Below are 21,459 nucleotides of genomic sequence, written 5' to 3' on the forward strand. Positions count from 1 at the left end.
CGGACCGCGAGATCGTGACCTGGCTGAAGTCGGACGCTTAACCGACTGCGCCACCCAGGCGCCCCAACTGACGTCTATTAAAACGGTATCTGAAGTTACCTACTGGTTAGATCTTTTTCCCAAGTAAAATCTCCATTTTTATGTGTCAGCAGAGCAGGTGTCAAAGACTAAGCAAGTAAAGCTTCCATGAGCTTACTGCTCCAAATCAAACCAACACTTGTTAAATACCACCATATGCAACGCAAGCAGAGACTTAAGAGTCTAATATTACAAAAGAACACCCAAAAAAGAAGCACAAAGGAAGAAAACTCCAGAATGATAAAAACAGGATTGGCAAACTACAGCCCACTGGCCAAATCCATCCCACTGCCTGCTTTTGTACAACCCAAGAGCTAAAAATGGTTTTTACATTTTTAAATGGCTGGGGGAAAAAAAATCAAAAGGGTATTATGTAACATATGAAAAGAGTATGAAATTCAAATTTCAGTGTCCATAAATAAAGTTTTATTGGAACATGGCCAAGATCATTTATTTACATAATTGTCTATGGCTGCTTTCACACTGGAACAGCAGAGTTGAGTAGCTTCAACAGAGACCGTATGGCCTGCAAAGCCTAAAATATTTACTACCTGGCCCTTTACAGAGTCACTTTGCCAACCTCTTATATATTATGACATGACAAGGAAAGGAAATAAAAACTAGTGTTATGGAAGTCTAAATAGCAAGTGCACAGCAAAAATAAATTCAGGACTACCACTTCAAGTTATACAAACTGCTCCTTTTTGAAATCAGAGAACAGAGGTATATGACAATAAGAATTTAGTTTCAGAGTCAAAGCAGTGTCAGTGGTTAATTGGTTCTATCAGCCTCAGTTTCCTCATTTATAAACGTTCACAAAACATGTAAGAATACCCACGAGAGTTGTTACGAAACCTAAACGAGAATAAAAGCACTGAGCACAGAGGCTGGTCAAAAGACCCAATACATAACGCCAAAATTGTTGTAAGAAATGGCTCAAGGGGCACCTGAATGGCTCATTCAGTTAAGTGGCAGACTCTTGACTTCGGCTCAGGTCATGATCTTGTGGCTCGTGGGATGGAGCCCCATACTGGGCTCCACACTGACAGCTGACAACACGCAGAGCACCTGCTTCTGATTATCTCTCTCCCTTCATCTCTCTGCTCTTCCCCCACTTGTGTCCACTCACTCTCAAAATAAACAAACAAAAAAGAGGGGGGCCTGGGTGGCTCAGTCAGTTAAGCATCAGACTCTTGATTTTGGCTCAGGTCACAATCTCACGGTTCATGGGTTGGGAGCCCACGTTGGGCTCTGCGCTGACAGTGAAGAGCCTGCTTGGGATTCTCTCTCTGCTCCTCCTGTGCAAGCTCTCCCTCTCTCTCAAAATAAATAAACTTTTAAAAACATTATTTAAAAAAAAAAAGAAGAAAACAGCTCAGACTGTAGTCACAAGTAAAGACTGTAAGAGTATGTACAATAGAAAAAGGTGGACATTTCCTCCAGGAGTATAAAAGAAGGTATCAAAATCATGGAAATTCTCCCACAACTGAATTCAGTCAAAAAGGATTAAATAGTGGCTACACTGAGACACAGGGGATGCTTCCACGACAGCAAGTTTATTGAAGTGGTGACAATGAGACCTGTAACACTTTCTGCTAGGCTCATGAAGCAGAGTGGAAGTAACAAAACTTTTCAATACCAGAAGGAACTAAAGAATAATAATTTTAGATCATTTGCCAAAATAGCAATCAATGTACTTCCTACAATTTTACTTCTAGGGCCATAAAGTAAAGGAACTGGATCACAAAGATTACAGGTGGGGAATATCTGAAGAATGTCCACATGCAAGTGGAGATCAAAGAAGCCGAACTGAAAGAAACCTGGGCTGACAGTGACAACCATGGATTGATTCTTTTCAAAAGGGCTATTTTGAAGATTATGATTCTGACTTTGGAGGAACTGCAGGGGTTGGCACTGGAAGGAATCACATGTAAAATTCCTTAAGTAATAATTTATTGACTTAAAGAAGTGAACAAGTCTGTGCTCAAAAACTTCCAATGTTATTACTATTAAATTCGTATTATTTATATGTTAAAAAAAGGATTAAATAACCCATAATCTACCTTCCCCATTTGCCAGCTAAGATACCCCCTCCCTAGAGAGGTAAATGTTATGTGTTTGTCAGAACTTTTGTCCTCAAAGGTAATGTTAAGTATCCTATCTTATGTCTGCACTGAACTTCATCCCTGACAAAGAGTGGTGGTGATCAAAGCCTCAGGTGACCATGAACTCTGAAATCAGTCTTGAGTCTGAAAACAAATTCAAGTAAAAACCATTCCAAGCACTGTGATGTTCCCTCCTGTATAAATAAATGAGGGCAATACTACGACCACCGTCTTCTCTGGATTGTGAGGATTACTAAGTGAGACGCCTCACGGCACCTGACTCCTAGCAGGTACTCAGTAACGTTAAGGGCACATTGGTCTCCCTTCCCTTCCCTTCCCTTTCCATTTCCTTCCCTTTCCATTTCCTTCCCTTTCCCTTCCCTTCCCTTCCTATCCTCCACCCCTCTGCATCCTCACAACCATGCTCTGAGGAAGCAGAGTAGGCACCATTCTCCTCACTTTCTGAGGAAACGGTGGCACTTATACGATGGCATCAGAGCTAGGACACACGTCTTCCCAGCACACTTCCAATAAACCCCAAATACTAAATATATGTGAAATGGGAATCAAAAATTGGTGACAGAGGGCAAAATAGGTGAAGAGAGTCAAAAGGCACAAACTTCTAATTATAAAACAAAGTAAGTCGTGGAGATGCAACGCACAGCACGGCAACTACTGTATTGCATATTTGAAAGGTGCAAAGAGAGCTTAAAAGATCTCATCACAAGAAAAAAAAAATCTGTAACTATGTACAGTGACAGATTCTAACTAGCCATATTGTGAACATTTTATATATCCAACTGTTATGCCATACAACCGAAACTAATATATATACTAATATATAGCTTACATAAAACACCAAGGTTGTAACTTCTGCACAAATAAAGCCTCACCATGAAGGAACTGACTCAATCTCCAGGAAGCCTGTACCAGGATGTACCCAGGATGATGGTCCTCTGCAGAGCCAAGTTCTCACTACTCAATGCTGAGCCCCGCTGTTGTCAAGGATCCAGAGATCGAGACACAGTTATGCAGAAATAAGAGAACTCAGGAAGAACTGTATGTCAGGCAAATGTGTCATTTCAGAGAAATCCATTTCAGTTGTCAAAAGAAAATCTCAAAGTGGGCAACAGTCACGTGTGAAAATTACCAAAGAAAGAAGCAAAAATTGACTTCAGAACATAAAAGATTATCACTTAAAGGATTTTGACCCCTCTACCAAATGCTTAAGGTCAAGTACTCACACTATATTAAAGATGAAAAATTACTGTAGTGAGCAGGGCTTTTTGTTGGAGATTGTGCTGTTTAAATTTATTTTTTCTTATTTTTATTTTGAGGGAGAGAGAGAGAGTGCACAAGCACGGAAGGGGCAGAGGGAGAGAGAAACCCAAGCAGGCTGCACACTCAGCACACAGCCCAACATGGGGCTCGATCCCACAAACCGTGAGATCATGACCTGAGCTGAAATCAAGAGTCAGACGCTAAACCAACTGAGCCACCCAGGCACCCCTAAAATGCTTTGGAATCACAGAATTGAAACCTTCCCTAAGCACACAGTTCAAAAAGGCTATCACACCCAAAAAGGATCTTGGGTTTTAAAGAGAGTCCCTCTTTCTTCCTATGCCAGTTATCTGGTGGGAATTTTAAAAATTTACATATGTGGTCTAATTAGGTTGTACAGTCAGGAAAGCCAGAAGCTCCTCAACGGCTCTAAAGTTTTAAGGAAAAACTGATGGAAGTTCAGTTACAATAATTAAGAACATTCTGTAAGAGAGGAGAGCACCATCCACATTTTTGGTTTCAGTGAAGCCTTGGAATCTTGGTTGTAATCTCTTTACCTCTCAGAGTTGGCCTTATCATCATAGAGGAATGGGATTATCAAAAACAATGCCTGAGTCCCCCCTGTCTAATCTACAAGGAGTGGTTTGGGGAGATGCCAAAAGAAATTCTGTTAATTTGCAAGACACCGGATTTTCTTTCGTTCTTAACCGAATTCTAAAATTTCCTCCTCCTGTCCTCCATACCTTTGGCCTTCTCCACAATGTGGATTGTCCAGATCAAAATGTAGAGTAGTATTTTCAGCCAGCATGTGGAGGGGACAGGAAGAAGAGTCTCTACTGCTAATCAACTATAGCTTGAAAGCACGGAACAGTTATGTCACTGCAGCCACCATGGCTACAGACTACAGAGAAAAATGACTCAGTTGAGTCCCATCATCTTTCAACTGAAACAAAAGAATAAAAAAGGCAGAAGTGAGAAGGGTGCACAGAAAGCCTCTGAAAAAAATTACAGACCAGAAATCACAGGAGAGCCTGTTAGAAATGCAGACACACCAATTCCACCCAGGACCTACAGAAGCAGAACCTGCATTTCAATAAGATCCTTGAGTGATGGGTATGCACAATAAAGTTATTAATTCCCTGCCTCTTTATCCCCACCCTAACTCCCTGGCTTAGAAACATGTTCTCCAGCAAATTCAGCTTAAACTATCTCCACAAAGAGGCCTTCCAAATCCCCGAACTGGGTCAGACAGCCTTGCTACGTGTGCTCTCTGACTACACCGTACTTCTACTCATGGAATTTATCTCAACACTAAATAGTATAGTTGTTTAGTACTGGCTTTCCTCTCTAAGCTACAAGATCTATAACGGCAAGGACCAGGTCTATGTTACTCACCCTGATAGCCCCCGAGCCCAAAACAAGACCAGAGACAAAGTCAGCATTTAATAAGTATTTTTTGAATAAATGAATGGCCCTACTGTGTAAAAAGCACAGTGCCAGATTCTGGAGAGAAGGGACAAGAACAATCAAGACATGGTCCTTGTCCTTAAACAACTCCTAGCTTAGTGGATTTTTGCCAAAGCTAACGAGAGCCAGGATCTCAAGAGCACGTGCCACACTCACAGCTGTTTTCCTATTTCTCTGCCAAATGACAACAGGTAGCCCAAATGTTCTCCAAGGCCTTCCACCCACCCCCTTGGCATGATCCACAGGCAGGCATGTCCTCACCCAGTCCGCTTCATCCCGTATTCTCCACTCCCGGAGTCCAGTCCCTTGTCCAGCCTTCTCTCTGCCCTCTATAAGGCAGCTCCAAGTCCTCAGCATCATTCCATTCTCCCCTAGGAAGTCTGTGCTGCTGCTGAGAACATTTTCCTCAGCACCCCCTTCCCTCAGCAATCCTCTTATTACGTGATGTCGAATTTCCCTTGTTACCTCCTTCAAGAATGTCTTACCTGACTCCTTTCTAACTACTCAATTGATTGTTTCCTGTGAGCTGTCAAGTCTACTCTATTCAACAGAAACCACTCAAATCTATATCCCAGACCACACTGGAGAATCTCCCAATTAACTGTTCAATATTCAATTGCCTTCCCACTTTCCTCAGTCATTTCCCATATATCCCAAAGGGACACAAAGCAAATGCAGTAATTTCATCTATGATTATATTCTCCATGATTCTTATATTTATTCTTATTTAACAGACAAGCATCTCTCGGTAGATTTACACCCCAAAGTCTATATCCAAATACCTAAGGTAACAAAAACATATTTGAATTCCTTAACTGGTAGCAACGAAAGTAACACTATTTCCTTTTAATCATCAGAGAAGCAACTCACAGAGAAACGTAAGCAGACAGGAAAAGAACACACCATGACAGGGACAGAAGTGCTGAGAGAAGGCACCGGCAAACTTAGGCCACCATCAAGCCAGCTCACAGCTGCTCACAGCTGTTGGCAACAGGCTCATAATCCACCCCCCCCCCTTTCCCACCCTCTCCCCACCACCACCAGATCCCAGTTGGAGTCCAACGCAGCCACTAAAAACATCAAATTCTAGACTCTAGGACTCTGATGAAGCACTGTATTATAGATGTGTTCCTGTGTGGGTCACGGGCAGGGTTAACAATTCCAAGGCCTGTGCCTTCTGAATGTTTTCCACATCCCAACCTGTAACAGTGATTACCAAACAATGATGGACAGGAGCCCTAATCCAAAGATTTGGTTGGGGACTATCAGAAATTTTAAAGCACTAAAAGCACTTTCAAAAGTTACTGATTTGTGGGGGCGCCTGGGTGGCTCAGTCGGCTGAGCATTCCAACTTCGGCTCAGGTCATGATCTCACACTTCGTGGGTTTGAGCCCCGCGTCGGGCTCTGTGCTGACAGCTCAGAGCCTGGAACCTGCTTCAGATTCTGTGTCTCCCTCTCTCTGCCCTTCCTCCACTTGCGCTCTGTTTCTTTCTCTCTCAAAAATAAATAAACATTAGGGGCACCTGGGTGGCGCAGTCGGTTAAGCGTCCGACTTCAGCCAGGTCACGATCTCGCGGTCCATGAGTTCGAGCCCCGCGTCGGGCTCTGGGCTGATGGTTCAGAGCCTGGAGCCTGTTTCCGATTCTGTGTCTCCCTCTCTCTCTGCCCCTCCCCCATTCATGCTCTGTCTCTCTCTGTCCCAAAAATAAATAAACGTTGGAAAAGAAGAATTTAAAAAAATAAATAAATAAACATTAAAAAAAATTTATTTAAGTTACAGATTTGTACTTTTTCTTAAACATTTCAAAATATACACTTCTAGGGTATCTGGCCTCAGCCTATCTTACGGGTTTCAATAACTGATGCAGTTTTTCTGTTTCCATATATTTCATATACATGCCCACTCTGCATTTCAGAACTACTGCATACGGACAGTCATATAAGAGGAGGGTTGAAGATCATATGCCTCTTGAACTTCTGTGTGTTCACCACAGGTAGCGGAGGCAACTCCCCAAAGACACAGGCTTCTTCTCTTAAGGAAACCCAAGAAAAAGTTGTTCCTGATCGCAAACAAGACCTCCCCTCCTCTGCGCAGTAACTGAGAGGTGAACCAGCAGTGACCAAGGTAGGGTGGAGAAGCCTGGGGGTGCATTCCAGGAGCTACTCGGTTACTGGATCCATCCAGCCCTCATCCCCACTCTGACTCCTTCCTCCTCAGGACCAATGCTCAGAGGAAGGAGGGAAGTACCCCCATGATTCCTGATCCAGGGAGGCAGCGGCCAGAGGGCAGCTCCCGTGGCTGCCATCCCTGACTTCTCACAACACTGCTGGCACAGTGGCCCTGAGTACAATAGGTCACATCATAGTCCAATGATAAGGAGGTTTAAGAGGGCTGACACTAGAAACAGCTAAATGAAAGCACACCAGAGATCCCGAAATACCCAAGAGAAATGAAGATTAGTACCTTGAGTATTTCTCAGGCTTGTTTCCACGAAGTCCTATGCATTTTTCCTCAGAATGAACTTACAGCAATAGGGATGCCAGCTTATAAAGCGTAATACTCAGCACTATTCAGAGTGAATCATCTCTAAAGGACATCTAATACGTTTATTTTGATTTATATGCAGGACTGACTGCAGAACTTAGGATGCACTTCAATTTCTATGCTACCCATGAAAAACATTAATTTTCCCATTTTATTTTCCAGATTTGTTTGGAAACTTTTCCTATTTGAAACGTTCATGGTCAATTTTAGATGTCAAAATAAAGTACAAATCACAAATCTACCATAAACATTTCAGAGTCCTTTATTGCTAAATTAATGCACCATCCCAGGATTCTTACAATTAAAATCCTAGGAAAACTATGATGGGGGATTAAAAATGGAAGTCTCCAATCATCTAACACACCTGGAGATCACCCTACTACCTGCTGGTGGCCCAGCCTAGCCCCTCCATCCTCCAGCACAAGGCACAGATTTGCATACCTCCTCAAGAAGCTAAACAGAAGGTATCTAGCCTATCTGGAATTTCCTTGCATTATCTTCACTGCAGGTACTGCCCCTCCATTTTTATTAAAAACATCCATAATATTCTACATATCCTATGCTAACCATAAAGTCCAGCTCTCTGATTCCCCTCACCTTTGGGGGAGCACACTCTCTACTAAACAACAAAATAAATACATTTCTTTAACATATAAAGCATAGAAATTTCAAATCCAAGTTTACGGACAGCTCACAGACACAGAGCATCTTTACTTTCAGCATTACCATCAACCACTTTCAAAAACCAATTTTCTAAGTTCCTGTCCCTCAGATAATCTAAGTCCCAAGCTTCTTATTGTCCCTACATTGGCTTTCAGCTTCTCCTGTTGACAATCAAAGAAACGCATTTTCTACCACACAAGAGAGAGAGATACTCTCATTAAGAGCACTGATAAGGGAACACTTAAGAATTAAATGGAAACCAAGCAGTCGAGCCAACAGCCCTATAGCTGCCTGGCCACGTAAAGGAAAGTTATTCCTCCAGAGCTAGAATCTGATGGCTGACACTGGGGCAGGGCAGGCTTACCCAGGCAGGAGCTGGGCCTGTGCCCCACAGAGAGCCTGCGGGAGGTCTCAGGAGATTCTAAAGCTCTCACAAGAGAGGAGTTTAACAAGATAACTGGGCTTTAAAGTAATAGAGGCAACCTCCTGGCCTCTGGGCTGTGAAAGGGCTCACCTGCCAGGAGTAATAACACAAGCAATTACTGCACACAGAATAATAGATCTCAGCAGGATTCCAGGACCCAGGCACTCAGAGTCCCCCCTTCCACAGAGGGAAGGAAAGGGAGGTAGGGAAAGAATGCACCACTTTTCATGAAGACCTTACAGAGTCCTATTAGGTAAGCAGATAAATTACACTTGGCATAGTAATTCACTGTTTTGGGTTGTTACCAAAAATAAAAATGCCCCTGGTATTAAAGGCTATAAAACAATGGATTTTCCCTCTCCTGGAACAGAATTCATAAAGTTTAAAAGTTCACTAACCTCCCATTCCAGAGACTAGGAACAAAGACTCAAAGCCTCGCTTCTTGTTCCTTTCTCTACTACAAACTTCCAGCAACACTTAGTCACTTTAGGCAAGTTGCCTTAACCTTACACATTGCATCCAGATTACTCACAGCTGCTTTCAAGACCATCTGAGTATTCCCACCTGTATGTACGCAGCCATATCTCCTGCCTTTTATCTCATCCATTTTATTCCTCTGCCTCTGTCAAGACCTGTCACTTTCACCACCTTCCCAGAAAAGATTTTTAAAACAAATGGATATGAAAATATGACATTTGATTTTCCAATGCGTCCATTCTCCAAAAAACATCAATACTTAAATTCACAAGTTCCCCTTTCCACCATAAAACAAAGCTACCTACCTCTATTTAACAGCAACATTTTAATAAGACTGACAACTAAAATTTCATCAGACCAAAGCTCTTCCCAGAACCAAGCACATAACCTGAGGTCTCAAGCCTAGGCTGCCTACTCTCCATTAAAGGCTTTCCTTAGCCATGAGACCCTCCCCTCAGCCATCCTAGTTGCTAGATTTACAGAAACACCTACCTTCTGTTTATTTAGGTCTCTGTGAACTTTGTGACCCCACACTCTCCCAGATTTAACTGTTCTTACTAAGCACAGTAAACATCCATTTCATCACTGGAATCACATACTCTGAAGTGAAAAGAGGTGTTACTGATAATTATGCCAAGACAACAGGTGTGAACAGCAAGAGCCCAGGCAGACTGGGATGGAAGCTGCCCTGTCATTACAAAGGTGCCAAGGCCAGGTAAAGGAGCTGTTCCTTGCAAATAACTAATTTATGTTCTTGCTTGGAGGTTTAGGGAACTGGCATAGAGAACCAAAAAACCCCCAAACAAATTTGGATTATTTGGTTCCCCTGGGGGATAAAGAAAATAGAAAATGTTTTACATCGCAGTGAAAAACTGTTATATATACCAGAATTTAATATTTACACACACATAAGAACTGTCCCCTTTCCAATTCTCCTTCAGTCATTCCTATTAAATGAAGAAGAAAGTTCTAGTCTGGTGGCAAGAAGCCCTTAGCACATCTTCATCACTTGTTAAACTTTCTTCATAGCCTTCTGCAAAACACCATACCAAGCTAGAATTTAATAGCACTTTGTTTTCACTGTGCATTTTTTAAGGTACTTTCTTTTTTTCTAATTTTTTTTCAACGTTTATTTATTTTTGGGACAGAGAGAGACAGAGCATGAACGAGGGAGGGGCAGAGAGAGAGGGAGACACAGAATCGGAAACAGGCTCCAGGCTCTGAGCCATCAGCCCAGAGCCCGACGCGGGGCTCGAACTCCCGGACCGCGAGATCGTGACCTGGCTGAAGTCGGACGCTTAACCGACTGCGCCACCCAGGCGCCCCTAAGGTACTTTCTAGTTATGGCAAGTTAACACTGGTTTCCCATTGTCAATAGTGAAATTAAGTTTGCTTTAAAAATAATATTTCAGGGGCGCCCGGGTAGCTCAGTGATTTGAGCATCCGACTTCAGCTCAGGTCCTGATCTCACGGTTTCTGAGTTCGAGCCCTGCATCACATTCTGCTGTCAGAGCAGAACCCACTTCAGATCCTCTGTCTCTGTCTCTCTCAATCTCTGCACCTCCCCCGCCTTGTGCTCTCTCTCTCTCTCAAAAATAAACATTAAAAAGTTTCTTTAATAAAATAATACTCCAATTTTTAGAATAGTTGATTGCCAAAAGATTTTCAAACGAAATAGAAGCAGAGGCAGTGTTCCCATGCCAAAACCATGGTAGGAATACACACACATCTGAAGCCCAGCAAACCTGAGGTAACCCATAACACCAAGGTTGGGATCAGCACTTGACTGAGAGGCTGCCAACACTAACTCCCCTGGTTCAGTCTCTCCAAACAACTCTAAAAATGGCAGTTTCCCCATACAGGATGTGGTCATGCTTACCACCACCTCCCATCACCACCTTCTCATCCGAGAAGAAAAAGGAGGAAAAGCTGTGTGCCAGGCCATAGGAAAGTCAAACCTCCCACATGACCTTGCCTCTCACCTCCTCATGTCATCTGTAGCTCAGTAGCTGCATACTTCCTTAGTCATGGAGCTCTCTAGAACCCAGAGAAAGCAGATGAGGCCAAAGGTCAAAGAGCCTACTCTCCTTTAAATAGCAGGACCTTGGGGGGCGCCTGGGTGGCGCAGTCGGTTAAGCGTCCGACTTCAGCCAGGTCACGATCTCGCGGTCCGCGAGTTCGAGCCCCGCGTCGGGCTCTGGGCTGATGGCTCAGAGCCTGGAGCCTGTTTCCGATTCTGTGTCTCCCTCTCTCTCTGCCCCTCCCCCGTTCATGCTCTGTCTCTCTCTGTCCCAAAAATAAATAAATGTTAAAAAAAAAAAGGATACCCTGGAGAAACAGGACTACCAAACATGCAGTGATTAATGAATAATAAGATATTAAGCTGTATTTTGCCCTAAATTTTATCTAAGATGGTATTTGTAAGAAATAAACAGGTTAAGTTTAAGTAAAGCCCCCCTACAACCACCAAAACCATTAAGTGATATTAAAGCGTACCAGCAACTGCACTTCCAGGAATGTATCTTACAGAAATGCCAATAACAAGAACACAAAGATGTAAAAACAACATTCATTCAGTGTAGCAATGTTTAGAATCATGAAAAACTTAAAACATACATCAGCAAAAAAGTGGGTAAGTAAATACACCCAAATGATGGAATACTCTGCAACCATTAAAGAATGAGGTAGGATCTATAATGAGATATAATAGATAGCCATGACATTTTTTTTTAAAGTTGCAGGAAACATGTATTATGACCCCATTTCTGTTTCTTAAAAAAAGAGGGAGCATGTATTACATCTCTGCATGAAAAGTTTGGAAACACATTTTCTTAGGGGAATGAGAATGAATGACAGAAAACCGAGAAGGTCAGAGGGAGATTTTTATATTTAATTTACATACTTCTATGCTATTTGAAATCTTATGAGCAGGTTTTAAGTCCAAAAGTTAAATACTGGTAATTATTAAATAATTAATGCTAGTTGGCATTCACCTGAACATTCTGAAGGAATTCAGGGATGAACTAGGAAACTGCTGCTCAAAACAAGGAAAAGCCACAAAGGGAATTGTAGATGTAACCCTTAATCATAAGGACTTCAAAGACTTGAGAATTATAAAGAAAATTTTATTTCCATATTAGACAAACAAGTGCAATAAAAAATAAAAACTGAGACCACCAAAGAGGTCATTTGGGGTTTTACTGATGTTGTTAACAATGGGGCTTATAAACAAGAAACAGGATAGAGACAAACCAGAAGGCCTAAGTGTGTGGCTCCCAAGGATTACAAAAGCAGAAAGTGAGCAGCACAGAATCATGTTTGTAGAGGACACTAAAGACTTCCAGAGTAATAATGTGCCAAGTTATTGGCGCCAAATTATAGGAAGATCCTAGGAACCTAAGCAAATAAAAGGAAAAGTGGCAGATGAGTGTTAAAATGAGCATATGGCCTAAATCAGGCATAGAAAACAACTTCTCAGCTGTCAGTTATGACCCAAGAATATGATCTCGGAGTCACTGTAAACGGACCCCTGAGGATATCAGCCTAATACTGAAGTACAGATTAAAAGCAATGCAAAGTGTCCTGGCAGCCATCAAGATAAGTGCTAAAAAGAAAGCGAAACTAGTATCCTCCCCTCATTAAATTCTGATGTACCCGCCCCCCACACACTATGTTCCTTCTGTCATTTGTGTCCTGCCCCTTCAACTACATACAGAAAAGGAGTTAAACAAGATCAGTGGGTCTGAAATGCCAGTCCCCAGATCCATCCAAAAAACAACTCTTTCAGAAACACTTAGGAGAGGCTTTTAAAAAAAACAGATTCCCAGGCCACACTCACAGAGATTCTATTTCTGTGCCTCTGAAAGGCCCTTCTAGGTGGTCCTGAAGCATGGATCTGTTCAGGAAATCACTGGGAGGCTTCTCTCTAAATCTACTCTCAGAAAGGATTTAAGAAAGCGTACAATAAAAAATAAATTCAAAAGAAAAGAAACCATGTGAGGAACTACCAAGAACAGATTATGATTCCTATACTTGCACATTAAACAAAGTGGAAAAGATCTGCAAAAGACAATTAGGATCACCTACAGGAAGAAGTTTCAGCCTTGAAGTGTGAAAAAGCTAAGAACCCTACCAAGCCCCCCGAGATTCCTCCAATTAAGAGCAGGGCCAGAATAAACTCTCCCCATGAGCTACAGGTTCCCAGGGTGCCCTCCTCATCTCTACCCTTCTCAATTCAAGACTTATAGCCCCAGGAGAATGTCAGGGTGTTCCAATGCAGAGGTGAGACTGTGTGATTAAAACCCACCGCTGGCATGTTTCTCTAGGTCCCCAACAAGCACTCCCACTAGTCTATCCTGATACCAGTACTGAAGCCAGGAACCTCCCTAGCTCATTTCTATCCACCTTCAACCCACTCCACTATCCAATCACTTAGTCTAATTCAAATTTTAACTCTCGTCTTCCACACTACAAAAACCACATTACCACATTTCATATTTCATAATCTGTCTCAAAAAAAAAGAAAAAAGAAAAAAAAAAAACAAGCAACAGGAACAGAAAACATGTTTCATGCAGAATAAGCAGCAACTCAAAGCGAAGCCTACCATAAGGCAGATTTCTCAGTTTGGGTTCATCATGCCTAAAAGACACGCATTGTAGGGTTTCTTATACAATCACAGCCTTTGGGACTGTTGGGAGCTTAGAGACAACAGGTTTACCACTTCGTTTAAAAAAGAAAAGAGTCTGAGGGGCACCCAAGCGGCTCAGTCAGTTAAGCATCTGACTCTTGATTTCAGCTCAGGCAACGGATCTCAGTTTGTGGCTTGAGCCCTGCGCGAGGCTCTGCACTGACAGCACAGAGCCTACTTGGGATCCTCTCTCTCCCTCTCTGCCCCTTACCCGCTTGCTCGCTCTCGCTCTCTCTTTTGAAATAAATAAGCTAGGAAGGAAAGGAGGGAGGACGGGAGGGAGACTGAGAGGTGAAATGTCTTACCCCACATCACCCAAGTGGAGAATAGCAGCATCTGGGCTAGAACTTGTATCCCCTGAATCCTAGGCCAACGATCTCTCTTCTCTGCCAGGTTGTTTCCCAGAGACAATGTTAAGAAATTAGTTAATAAATTAATGTTAATAAATTCATATTAATGTTAATAAATTAATAAAGCTTATTAACTTTAAGCACAGATTCTCCAGTCTCCTCAATTCCTCCCCTTACGCAGGAGGTTGGTGTTACAAGCCCATCCCAAGGAGACTACTTCCCACACAGAGAGAACTCAAAGCACCTCAAAATGTGTCAAGGCATAAAGAGAGGAGATGGTGCCTTAAATCACTCGTCATAAGCTTGTAAACGGAGACAATGTGCCAAGTCCAGTTTATATCACTGACTGAACATCTCAAAAATGACATGTGAAAATGTCACCTAAATTTTCATATGATGTTCACCTAGCAGTTGTTTTCCTTCCTAATTTTCAAAAAATGCCAACAGAAACCACTGTTTTTTTCCCCAAACATCAGAGCTAAGTGTAAAAAACATTAGTATATCATATTGAGTCTCACTGAAAGTGAAATCCCACAACACTCCATCTGCATCAAATGTTCACAACCTGTGATTCTGCATTAATTTGTGCTGTAAAAACAAAAAGCATATGTCAGTCTCCCAAGAGAGGAATTAGCAACAGAAACTGGGTGTCTATCCATTTCCCAACAAGAAATAAGAGGAAAAGCTACATTAAGCCCCTTAAGAGTTGAATCCCTTCATTCCTTGTCCTGGATAAGACAAAGAATTTCCTACAATATTTATTAGCTATGCTGTTCCTGGGAGAAATGAAATAAAATAAATCCAAAGACCAGATTCCAAAGAATATCTACTGCACCCCCTGCTAGAACCACACCTGTCAGCTAGACCGCTAACCCACTGGAAGGTGGGTACACAAAAGGCCTTGGAACCTTCACTCATTTCCCAAATTTCACCCTCCAAGTAAACTGAGGCATAGACTCCACCAAATCATTTGCCCATTTAGGGGTGCCTGGGTGGCTCAGTCGGTTAAGCATCCGACTTCAGCTCAGGTCATGATCTCACAGTTCGTGGGTTCGAGCCCCGCATCAGGCTCTGTGGACAGCTTGCTCAGAGCCTGGAGCCTGCTTCGGATTCTGTGTCTCCTTCTCTCTCTGCCCCCTCCCCTGCTCACGCTTTGTCTTACTCTGTTTCTCAAAAATAAATAAATGTAAAAAAAAAAAAAAAATTTTTTTTAAATCATTTGCCCATTTATTACCAGCACCGATCACCACCAAACCTTAGGAGTCTTCCCTCATGATAATAAGCCACACTGTGCATGAGCTAGTTCCTTTCTGACCATTAGTCTGAGCTCTGAAGCACACTACTCTGTGCTTCACCATCACTGTTCCTTACAGCTTGCTAGGTTAAAAGTGGTGCCAGAGGGGGGCAACTAGGTGGCTCAGTCGGTTAAATGTACTTCAGCTCGACTTCTCAGTTTGTGAGTTCGAGCCCTGCATTGGGCTCTGTGCTGACAGCTCAGAGCCTGCAGCCTATTTCAGATTCTGTCTCTGATTCTCTCTGCCTCTCCCCCACTTGTGCTCTCTCTGTCTCTAAGATAAACAAACATTAAAAAAAATTTTTTTTAAAAGTACTGCCAGAGGCCAGAGCAGCAGACTATTCCATGTAGCAATAAAATGCTAACAGAAATATAAACAAGGACAAGTTCTGCATGCTATTTAACTCTCAATGAGGCTGCTCTTGGCATTTATCTTTTCAGCTAAGTACCTTTCGTTGAAAGATGGTAACCTTAGGAATACACAGGACTGGCTGACCAGAAGTCAAAAAAGCTTAGTCTTGACCCCTTAAGAGACATGAATATGACCAACAGCAACATTTTTTTTATCAGTTCTCCATTGTTTACGTGTATTTAGTGAAGTTAATGTCAGATACTGATCTCACCAAGGTACCAGAACAACCACCTGCGCTGCTTTTTTTGCCTTCTATCACCCTAAAACACAAATGAATAGCTCACGTTAACCCATACCACTTATGTGGCACCCTGAACTTGAAGAAATTAAAGAGATACTATAAAAATACTGAAGATAAACATCCATGGGGACCCTACAGCTTTTGCACTTGCTGTTCTGTCTACCAAGAACACACTTCTCCTACGGTTGATTCTTTCTTGTCCATCAGATCTCAGCACAAATGCTGACGAACAGCATTTTTTTAACCTTTCCTAAACACCTTATCTAACGGAGCCACTCCCTCCCTTAGTCCCAACCACCCCGTCCCATTCCCCTACCTGAAATCACTATCTCATAATATCGTGCATTTCTTGTTTACTTGTTTATTGTCTGTCTCCTTCATAAACCATAAGGGCAGGAATCTGGTCTACTTTTTACTACTGTTTCTCCAATACCCACACAAAGCTAGATGCACAATTTGTTCAAGAAAGAAAGGAAGTATGATTGCTCATCATTCTGTATCATTAGTTAGTACATGGCAGCAGCCACTGTTAGCATGACTAGAACCAGCTGGATGCTTCCTTTTCATACAGAAAAAAAATGACAGAAAACATTTAAGATACAGTAAAAACTTAGTACTCTTTTACTCGCAATCTTGATTGGAAGCCACCATGCTCACCTGCTGAGATGTGGGCAATTTTAAGACTATAGGGAATAGCCTGCCATCCTATTCTACCTAGTTCTTTGCAAATGGCTCTACTAAAATATTATTCAGCCACCTTGTCCCTTTGAGTAGCAAAATAAGACTATTTTAAGTAGCTTAAGAAAGATGTGGTTTTTTTTTCTTTCAGTCTGCATGAGCTAAGTGCACGTAGGAAGGAGCAGATCAACGGACTACTACTTTTGTCCCCACTACACTCTGGAAAGACACATACTTCTTAGTTCAGAAACCTAAGATCTAAATTATAGACAGCATTTCCTACAAGCTGTACACTGGAGAAATTTCCACTAAGCTACTCACCAGGAAGCCTACATCCCACTTTAGAACAACCTGGCAGCACAATTCCCATTGAAGGAGGAAACTTGTGGCCATCTTCTCCTTTGGATGACCCTCTGCCTTAGTCGTCCAGTAGAGAATCTTGGTTCTTAGCATAAAACCAAAGACTGGCAGAGGGATTCCTTTCTCCTTAAGGCAATTGCATGCGGTGGGGTGAAATGCTTTCGCACTGTCCTCTCTCTGGCCTTCTACACCATAAGCAGGTGCAGATATGCTGCTTCCATAGCCACTTCTGCTAAGCACACAGCTTCAAGAACCATGGCAGACTCACTCTGCTGTCCTGAAAGCAATCCATGTGCTCCTGCTTGGAAAGACACACAAACACAAGTTAGATGGGAAAATTAGGGTGAAAAGACATAGAAAAGGGCTCTATCCTCAAAACAGAAAGTAAATCAGGTGCATAAAACCAGAGAAAACAGCCATCTCTAATAGCTGCTAAGTGTGGTGACCAAATTCTATACTAAGTACCCCAAGACTTCTCTCAACCTCATGCATTTAACATGTGCTGAAAATAATCTGCTGAGATAACAGAAAGTCTAGCATATCATTCAAAGAAATCCAGAGTTAGAATCTTTCAGGATTTTGAGAAAACAGTATCTGATTTAACAAAGACATTTACTTTTCCAGGTTATATTTTGTCTGCCCACACACTTGCCAGTCTCATCCCAACTCAAGAAATATAAATCCACCTTCAGTTTTTCCATCATCCTCACTGCCTTTTCAGTAACAGAACAGCTCCAAAATGCTTGTGTCAACTTACTGCCCACTTCCTCCTTAAACACATTCCAGAACCAACTCTGTTTCTGTCCCCTTGCTCCCACTCTCAGAGCAGACAGAGCCTCTACCTTCGCCATCGTTTTTAAAAACTGGTCAAATGCAAAGATTTTTTTTTTACAACTTGATTCCCAAGTTCATTCTTCTTTTTTTTTTTCCAAGTTCATTCTTCTTTAACCTTAAAAAAGTAACAAAGGACTTACTAGAAACTTGCACCTTCCGTGGCCCTATAATCCGAGTTTTGCCCCCACAAACAGAGGAAGGACTTTTCCTCTTCACTGCAGCAAAGCTCATCCCTAGACCATTTCAGACCTGCAACTCGGCCTTAGTCCAGACACATGTGGAGGGCTCACCCTGAAAAGCACACCCCTGGTTAGTCAGTGTTCCGGTTTCTACCCTTCTCCCAGTGGCAGTAACTACTATTTTCCAATTCTTCAAACTATTATTTCCTTCTCACTTTCCTGTCACAGAGCTCCATCTTCCTTTCTGGACTTCTTACAAAGCAGTTCCTAGTAACACTGGAAATGATGACTCTCCAGGAAAATAAAACTTTGCTTAGCAGAAGAGCTTCACACAGAGCAATTTTCCAGTGGTCGATTTTTCATTCCAGAGAAGGCTTCTACACCTGGCATAAATCGGCCAGTCACTCTGCAGTTCATCCAGCTTCCCTCCCCTAATCCCTACTTCAACTCACCCACCCATCCCTGCAGTTTGGTCACAGACAAAAAAAACAAAAACAAACAAAAAAAAAAAACAGCAATATAGACTACTCAATGGCTGAATTTTAAAAGCTTCCTCCCAAATAACTAAATAAATAAATAAAAATAAAAGCTTCCTCCCAGATTCAAATGTGTCTTCCACACAACTCTCCTAAGCACATAATGAAGCCTCTGACCACAATAACAGCTCGAGGATAAGTCAGGGAGTAACATCTAATCTTTCCTTAACTTGATTACAGTCAGCTTCACTTTCCTGCAATTTTGTGGTCATACATCACTGGCCCCACCCTCCACATTATAAAGTCTTGCCCTGGAGGCAGAAGCAGCATAGCATGTCAAACAGTACATGCTTTGGTAGACAGGCCTGGGTTCAAGTCTCATCTCTGCCTCTTATTACCAATAAAAAGTGCCTGTCCTTGTGTGAACTAGTCTTTCTAAACCTCAGATTACACATCTGTAAAATGCAGCCAAAAATGCTATCTACTTGTTAGGTGTTACAAATGCAATAATATAAACAGGACACTCAACACAAGACGTGACCCTTAATAAACAAGTGATGTTGATATTCAGTATCCATGGGGGTAATCTGTCAGGCATGGTCACCTCATAGAATCCAGATACCCTGGAAGCCTGTAGCATTGGTAGAAACAAAAACGTGTTCAGCCTCATTCCCACGCCACAAATGAGAGGGACCTTTAAGAAAAGTTCAAGCCTTAGCAAAGGAAAACACTCAGATCCACTCAATGCTGCCAATCGCACCACCAGACAGCCAAGCAATGCTGTGTCCTTATGGTGAAGGGAAAGATCAGTGCAAATGAAAAACCTAATTTAAAAGGATCTCCTCATGGGTCAGATCAATATTTCAAAGAAGGGAAAATATGTGAACCTTGGAAATTCCCTTCTCAATCAGTTTCTAATAAATTCTGACCCTCCAATTATGTATAAAGGGGGAAACAATACTGAAAACCTTGGAAATTTCAACTGGTGGCAGAATATCACCCAAGAAATGAACACATGAGAATCAGGCTGGGGAGAAAAATCTCAAAATCTAATTTTTACACACACACACACACGCAAGATAAAGAACATTTTAACCCTGACAATGAGCCAAGAAAACAAAATGTTTTTTAAATTTCCTGCAACTACAAAAAACTGTGGAGCTTTGGGAGAAAATGTCACAAAGAATATCTGTTGTTCCAGAAGGAAGTCAGTATCGAAGTTTGAAATGAAATCTATTAGTCTGTGGTCATCACAAATGGAAAATCTGTTAACCAAGAAATGTCAAGTTCCTGGATTTGGGAGCATTTGGGAGAGAAAAGAGGAGACAAGTGATAATAAGAATTTATACTACAAAATTATCATGGAGTTGGCGGTAAATTTTTAAAAATGAGCCTTGCAGGGTTTTAAATTCAAAATTCAAGAATTTAGGGAGTGAGGGTATATAAAAATCAGGCAGAATCAAGTGTTACCGCTGTGGACTGGGAATCCGAACACTTGGGGCTCTAGTCCTGGCCCTAATCCAAGCCACCACCATGCGATGACCTTAGGCAAGTCACTGCCCTCTTCAAACCAGTCTCCTTAGGCGTAAGAGGTGGAGGAACAATAATGATCTCTAAGATTTCTACTGGCCTAACATTTAAGGGTCAAAAGGAGAGGGAACACAAATATTAAAAGCTCTTGGGATTGCACACTTGACACCAGAGGTGGAGAGAAAAAGACGGAATATGAGGGCCAAAGAGCCAGAAAACTTGGGAGTTAAGTGAGCGTCGGTGGAAACTGAAAATCTTCAAGATGGCCAAGTGCTTAGTTTCAGAGAAGAGCGGATGTCAGGATCTCCAAAAGCTGCAAACTGCTCAGCAGATGTCAAAACAAACAGAAGAACGAGGGGATGGGAGGGCAGATATCAATTTATTATCTCCGTTAAGCAATTAAGTAATCGATCTGTCCTAGTAAACAGCAGATCTGAGTGCCGCGACCACGGAAATCACTGTGACCCCTGATGCCAGGGTGTCCGGGAAGCAAAGTACCAAGGGGAGACCGTGTCGGGTTCCGTCTAGGAAGGGAATTCTGAGAATGGGTGAAAAGTGAGAAAAGGGGTAGGAGGAAGGGATCTAGGAGACCACGCAGACTGGCGGAAGGGGAAGAAGAGCCAGCGCCAAAACCCGCCCGGAGGCGGGCGGTGGGGTCAGTGTCCGGGTCCCCGCTCTCACCATCTTGACGATGCCCCGCTGCACGGTGGGGACCGCGGGTCCCCCGGAGGTGCCGCCGCTCTGCGCGGAGGAGGCCATGTGTAGAGATAGAAAGGCAGCAAGTAAGGCGGTGGGCCGGCTTGGAGGTGTCAATGTGGGTGTCGGTGTTGGTGGGAGGCCGCCGCGGCAGGGAGCTGGCAGGCGACGGGTTTCGGGCAATGGACGGCACGGACGCGGCAGGCGCTCACAAGAGCAGCAGCGGGACTGAGAGCGAAAGAGGGGACGCGTTCTCCGCCGCCGCCACACGTTCTACTCGCCGCGCAAGCGTGCCAGAGCGCCACCGCCCTCCAGCCAATTAGCACCCAGGGCCCGCCGGACCTCAAGCCAATAGGCACCCTGCTCTCGGAGCCCCGCCCCTTAGTCCCAAAACGGGTGGCAAGCTCCAGGAAGCGCTGAAAGAGCTGATTTGCGGTGACGGGTTATGTGTGAGGCGGGACTTCCGGGGCAGCCGTAGTAGGTAGTGTCGGGAGGTGTAGTGGGAAGGAAAGGACACGTCAGCATCTGGCCGCGGGGCGCGGGGGGCCATGGGAGCCCCGGGGGCGGGGACAGCCTCTCCTTCCAGTCTAGTCCCGCCCATTGCGCCCCGCCCCGCGGGCCAGCGGGGAGCCCACGTGTACTGCTGAGTTCCTGGAGGGCGCACCCGGATTGGGGAGCGC

The 21,459-nt window shown here is 43.1% G+C and overlaps 1 protein-coding gene and 1 pseudogene across 1 annotated transcript in view; one reads left to right on the forward strand and one right to left on the reverse strand.

Moving 5' to 3' along the window:
* SND1 (staphylococcal nuclease and tudor domain containing 1) overlaps positions 1-21,064 on the reverse strand; it is a 426,272-nt gene extending 405,208 nt beyond the window's left edge. Inside the window, exon 1 of the mRNA XM_040472057.1 lies at positions 20,765-21,064. Coding sequence (XP_040327991.1) covers positions 20,765-20,842 — 78 coding nt within the window. The 5' untranslated portion in view covers positions 20,843-21,064. The remainder of the gene's footprint in view (positions 1-20,764) is intronic.
* LOC121029009 (uncharacterized) lies at positions 1,557-1,669 on the forward strand (annotated as a pseudogene).
* Positions 21,065-21,459: the final 395 nt, after the last annotated feature.

Source organism: Herpailurus yagouaroundi, unplaced genomic scaffold (assembly GCF_014898765.1).
Source record: "Herpailurus yagouaroundi ecotype Mexico unplaced genomic scaffold, PumYag 100, whole genome shotgun sequence".
In the NCBI taxonomy this organism is placed as follows: Eukaryota; Metazoa; Chordata; class Mammalia; order Carnivora; family Felidae; genus Herpailurus; species Herpailurus yagouaroundi.